General features: G+C 37.6%; 1 protein-coding gene across 2 annotated transcripts; it reads right to left on the reverse strand.

The window, feature by feature from the left end:
* Window positions 1–2,683: 2,683 nt before the first annotated feature.
* Window positions 2,684–4,096, reverse strand: LOC311071111 (uncharacterized protein). Of its 2 annotated transcripts, none has more exons than XM_084095344.1 (4): window positions 3,983–4,096; window positions 3,600–3,896; window positions 3,411–3,500; window positions 2,684–3,316 (listed from the first exon to the last, which is right to left on the reverse strand). In XM_084095344.1, the coding sequence occupies exons 1-4, from the start codon at window positions 4,044–4,046 to the stop codon at window positions 2,778–2,780; spliced, it is 990 nt and encodes a 329-aa protein (XP_083951470.1). In that variant the 5' UTR covers window positions 4,047–4,096; the 3' UTR covers window positions 2,684–2,777. The 2 variants fall into 2 exon arrangements, with proteins under 2 accessions (XP_083951470.1, XP_083951469.1); XM_084095343.1 differs by having other exon boundaries at window positions 2,684–3,319.
* Between the last annotated feature and the right edge of the window lie 1,352 nt (window positions 4,097–5,448).

A 5,448-nucleotide genomic window follows, 5' to 3' on the forward strand; every position in this document is an offset into this window, starting at 1 on the left:
CAGTTTGCCTCCTAAGAGTACCGAAAGACACTTTTGATAAAGGGTTAATTTCATCTGATTTAAAACGACAGTCGTGACCGTGGAAAAAGCATCCTAAGTACTCATATGCAGTTTTTAACCCACAATCAGATTCATGAAATCCATCGAGGTGATATGGGCCTACCGCACGTTCTCCGTGATTTAAGGCATGCTCTATATTAATGCCTTGACTAGTTTTGATATACTCTAACCACTGTATGGATACGTTTGAGAACGTTTTATACTGATTTATGTATGCGTGGCTGTGTGTTAGAGCCAGCGTGTAGCGAGGAAGAATATTGGTTTTGAACGTTTTCATGCATGTTCCTGCCAGTGTTATTGATTTAAAAGGATCAATGTTTGTGATAGTGAGGAATTCGGTTCTGTAGCGTTTGCACGCTTCTCGTAGAATAACAACATCGTTCCGACAGTAGAAAGCGAGTTCTTTTTTGAAGTCAAATACGTCACCCGCTACACCTGCATACCACTCATTAAACTGTGCGCGCTCCTCTGTATGCATCGAATCATATCCGTAAAACTCTTTTGCAGGATATGGTCCGATATATTCCTCATTTTCAGGCTTATTGAAACGATGTGGAAAGAAACCCTTTTCACCGACACTCAGATTTAAGGCCTTGGGTATCTTTGTGAGTTTAAACGGGATGAATTGCCACGAGTCTATAAAACGCTGTTTAAACACCCTATCGTACATATATAGAATTCGACACCCCTGCAGAATAACTTTAGGAGTTATTCCTTCATTGCTAAGATACTCTAACAGGATGTAGGAGTCAAATCCCGATGCGTTGTGAGCTATGAAAGTGTATTCTGCATATTTTGGACGTCTAAAATGCTTAATTAGACGTGCCACACAATCTGCACCACCGGCTTCAAACGTCTCTCCTCCCTGTGTCATGGCGCAAACATAGTTAGCCACATGTTTATCATTCTGATACCTAGTCTCAAAGTCATAATATATGTATTTCTCGACACATAGTTCGGGTTTTAGAGGCTGTATGTAGCACTCATGAACACCTTCACTTACCAAAGCCTCATCACAGTGCATGCACCTGTCAGATTTACACTTGTGGGGTTTTCCACCTGACGGCCTATAAATGGTGTGACATTTTGAGCAGAATTTGATCGTGTCACATTGAGATTTTTCATTAGATGTGCCCTCTTGTTTATGTGTTTTGTAGCAGAAGCTGTTTTTACAGAATCTGAGACAGTCTGGACACTGTCTACTTTTGGTTGGATGTGTTCGACACTCGTTTGTCATGCATATTTTACAAACAAACTTGCAATTGTGTGTTCTCCTATCTCTATATCCTTTAAAACAGTATGGACAGACGTATGGATATCCAAGAAAACCCTTCAAATTTTTTATTAGATGGAAATGTCCTTCGTGATTAAATAGATGTACGGTCTTTGGGTGAATTTCGTCTGTGTTTTTGTAAACCTGCATCTTTCCTGAACAGTCTCTGTGGAAAACTACAATTTTTACTCCTAATTCTCTTTCGAAAATGTTTAGATCATGAAATCCTATTTTATCATACGTTGTAAAACCGCATTGTGTGTGGATTTGAGTCGCCGGTGTTTGCAACTGTTGGTCTGTGAATTCAGGGTTCAAAAAATAGGCAAGACAGTAGCTCAAGCACATTTCATTGCCGATGTTTACAGGACTAAATAAGTGCATTTTATTCCGACTAATACTCTCACTTATTGCAAGGTCTGTGATTTTCCTACAACCACCTGCAGATTTATCTCTCACAATTGAGATTTGTAATGTCAAGGTCGAATCTGTCGATACGTCACGGTTGCTTTGAGCGGCTTGTTCTATCTGGCTTATGAAAACTGATGCGTCGTGGTTGCTCTCAGGTGTTAAAACAGCATTTACAGAAGTTGCAAGTGAATCTCCAGCTAATGATATGTTCATATACCCTGTTCGCCCTGCAAACTGTTGAGAGAAATCCACAACATCATTCAAGATATTTTGCAAACGCAAATTGTACTCTGCAAAATCACAAGCCTCTATTCCACGGAGATCTAGCGGTCTGTGTAACTGCACTCCATTGAAACGCGGTCTTGGTGTTATTGTAAAATCAGCCACCCGTCCTCCTTCGATCATTAATCTGTCTATTTCCTCCTGACTTAGTTCCATACGCCCCATATTCGTTTGAGCTGATCCATCACCACCTGTCTGTATGGTCTCATCTTCATCATCCACGAACGGATCTAACCAGGATCGCTGTTCAACTAAGATATTATTTAATCTCTCTCTATCGGAGAGGTCTGTAGTATTTAGCGCTTGTAGTTGATCCCGTATTAAAGAGTTGAGTCTGTCGTTATTTTCAGTGGTCGTACGTCTTACTCTTGTTCGAGATACATTTTCATTTTCAGATTCGGGATGTGCTCTTTTTGAAAGCATTTTGATGTTTTTTTTATTTTAAAATTGTGTGAAACAGAAGCGTAACATCAAATATAGATCATAATGTTGTTAATATGTATACATTATAAAAGTAGGCTATCAGTAAAACAAAATCACACGCACGTAGCCTATAAAAGTATCACTCAAATGAATTAAATGAATAAATGAATAAAAAAAACAATACCAATAACCGTTCCAAATGAATAAAAAAATAATAAAAAAAACGACAGAGAAAATCATTTAAAACTAAACTAAACACAGATGTATATAATGAAATATAAAATCTCACACATGGTAATATTTGTAATATTTGTTAAAAAAAAAAAAAAACCTATCTTCTTGGATTTTGTGAATTGGTCCAATTCCGTTGAATAATGTTCAATCTTTCAGAGATCAGAGATAAAACAGTTGTACGTAATGAATCATCATTCCTCACCTCTGTCAGCTCTTGTTGGAGTGAAAACACATCATTGCTTATTTGTCTGATTTCGTCCGATGTTTGATCGTGACATCTCCCAAAAAACTCCACAGCGTTTCTTAATTCATTCGTATGGTGAGCTTGCTGATCTGAGATTCTGTGGAGCAGCGCTATAACTTCTCTTTGTGACTCGGAAACGATCTTCTCTGTTTGATGATATGATAGTGGCGATGAAGCTATTTCCAAGACACGTTGAAAGTTTCTGTTGGCTATGCGTAATGTGGTATAACTTAGTCTTTGAAGTTCTCCAACGTTGAATACTGGTGTGAAGCAGCGTTCATCGTCTCCTTCATCATCACTGCTATCTGAAGATTCCCTTTCAGAATTGATGGCGTTCAGAACAGCGTTCTGAGAATCTAAAAACACCTGTGCCTCTCTTTCGTCTGAGATTTCTTCTAGAGAAAAAACAAAAAAACAATCAAACATATAGCCCAATTATACGACTTATTTAATATAGATAAAATATAATGACCCATGAAATCTTACCGTCTTCCGAATAAATCGGACTCTCGTGAGAATAATCCTCAAATCGTTTTTTACATCCAGTTGTTGACGAAACAGAATCAGTCTTTTCTTCTAAAAACAACATTATTTTTTTTAAATAAAAAATAAAAAAACAACAAATATATTGTAAAAAATATTATGATTAGACAAAAAAATAGTTTTTTCCCTTACCGTCGTCCGGATAGATGAATTCTTCTCCATAAATTTCCCGAAGACGTTTCACCCCTCGTGAACCATCAAAGATGTTAGCACCTCCACTGTTTATCAAACGGATAGGAGAATTCTCTTCAACCCCTGGTGAAACTTGTTCGATGCTCTCTGCCTCTCTGGAGGCTTGAGGTAGAGGTGTCGAGTTTGGGGTAATATCTTCGTAAATCTGATTGGTCGGGGTTGAAATATCATCCAATGGGTGTGTTGATGGCTGCGTCGGAGGGGTGGTGCTATGAGTCGGAACGTTCTCTGTAATTTCTGTTGAAATAATGAGTTGTTTTTTTTATTTAAAATATTTAGTAATTAGAAAATATTAAAAAGACATGACAAAATATATTTCGTACCTTGTAAAAAGTCGTCTGCCGATACTCCATTTGGAAATGATGCATCATCTGCGAATAAAAGCATTTATTGAAATATCTTTTCAATATTGTGGGATATAATGTATAATGTATAATGTATAATTTATGATGAAAAACTCACATATTTCGTTCAAAATCTCGGCTAATTCAGCATCAAAATATTGGTCAGGTATAGCTGCTTCTTCTGTTCCCTGATAATCTGCAGACATAATGAAGCTAGGATTCGCAATTCGACGTTCAGTCTCCTTCGATGGTTTGGTGCGTGAATGAATGAATTACTTTGCTTCCTTTTAAAGATTGTGCGAGGGATTTGAAAAACACATTTCTCCCGCTTATTTTTTTCAAAGAAAACATCCCCTTTTTCACAAGCGTGAAGTCTTCGTCGTGATTTCTACAACTAGAACAACATATGGTCGTTTTGTTTACATGTCCGGATAATCTTTCCCGGATACAGCCTGTAATAAAAACTAATTCTCGCTCGACAAAGCATAAAACAGCTTGATATCAGCGCAACTGCAGACCTGATGGATCCGACCATTTGTGTGTGTGTGTGTGTGTGTGTGTGTGTTGTATAACCTTAAAAACTATATGGCCTAAACTTTAAAACATAGGATAACTTTGTGACAATTAGACATTTCATATGAATGTTCAAAGTGATTAACAAATAGCATTTCACTGTAAGTTTGCGCTCCTTTTTAAACATCTCATGTGACTGTGACGCTGTAGGAGGGGGATTCCCGTGAGTGATGTCATTTTTTACACACACCCTTAAATCGAAATTGACCACTCAGTTTTGAGAGGGGTGTGCTAGGGGGTGTGGTCTCTTCGAGCCGTTGCAGCCTGATTCTTTGGTCATTTCCAGCTCGGACATCGAGCTGACCGGTCGCTTTTTCTATTTGGGAGTGGATAGGAGCTGTGGGGTTTTCCCAGGGCGACATCTGTTGTGGGTGGGGGTAGAGGCGGAGCTTGGGTCTGTCTCTCTGTAACCTTCAGAAAATGTCACTCCTCTCAGACCTCCAACCTGTGTGGACACTTTTTCACTTTGCTCCAGAAAAATTACACAAGGAAAACACTTTTGAATCTTTAAACTCTAAGTTTTTAACAACTGGGTATGTAAAAAAAAAAACGCAAGGCTTTTTAACAATGACTGTGTTTTATGTAAAAGTTGTTTTAACATCTTAAAATAACATCTTGAAATAACACTAATTCATTTTTTAATAACTCTTTTTAGAGAAAAAAATGCAATTTAAACTTATTTCATTGATGTTTTAACGTTTTAAAAGTGATGAATGTACATATGCCTTCTTTAATACATAAAAAACACTGAACTCATCTCTGACTATGTCTTTATTGTACATTTCTTAAAAAGTTTTAATATACACCTGTTTAGAACTACTGAGCATGGGAGATTTTCCTACGCTTCAGATGTTCAACCCATAAGGAGGCGT

The sequence above is a fragment of the Abramis brama genome (genome assembly GCF_963993115.1).
Source record: "Abramis brama genome assembly, chromosome: 20".
NCBI lineage: Eukaryota > Metazoa > Chordata > Actinopteri > Cypriniformes > Leuciscidae > Abramis > Abramis brama.

What these genes read in the sequence shown, in the direction of transcription:
- LOC311071111 (XM_084095343.1), bottom strand. Translation starts at nt 4,046, where the DNA reads ATGCTTTTATTCGCAGATGATGCATCATTTCCAAATGGAGTATCGGCA. An exon ending in GGCAGACGACTTTTTACAAG is followed by an intron (nt 3,897 to 3,982) that starts GTACGAAATATA and finishes TTATTTCAACAG; the next exon opens with AAATTACAGAGAACGTTCCG. An exon ending in ATTCATCTATCCGGACGACG is followed by an intron (nt 3,501 to 3,599) that starts GTAAGGGAAAAA and finishes TGTTGTTTTTAG; the next exon opens with AAGAAAAGACTGATTCTGTT.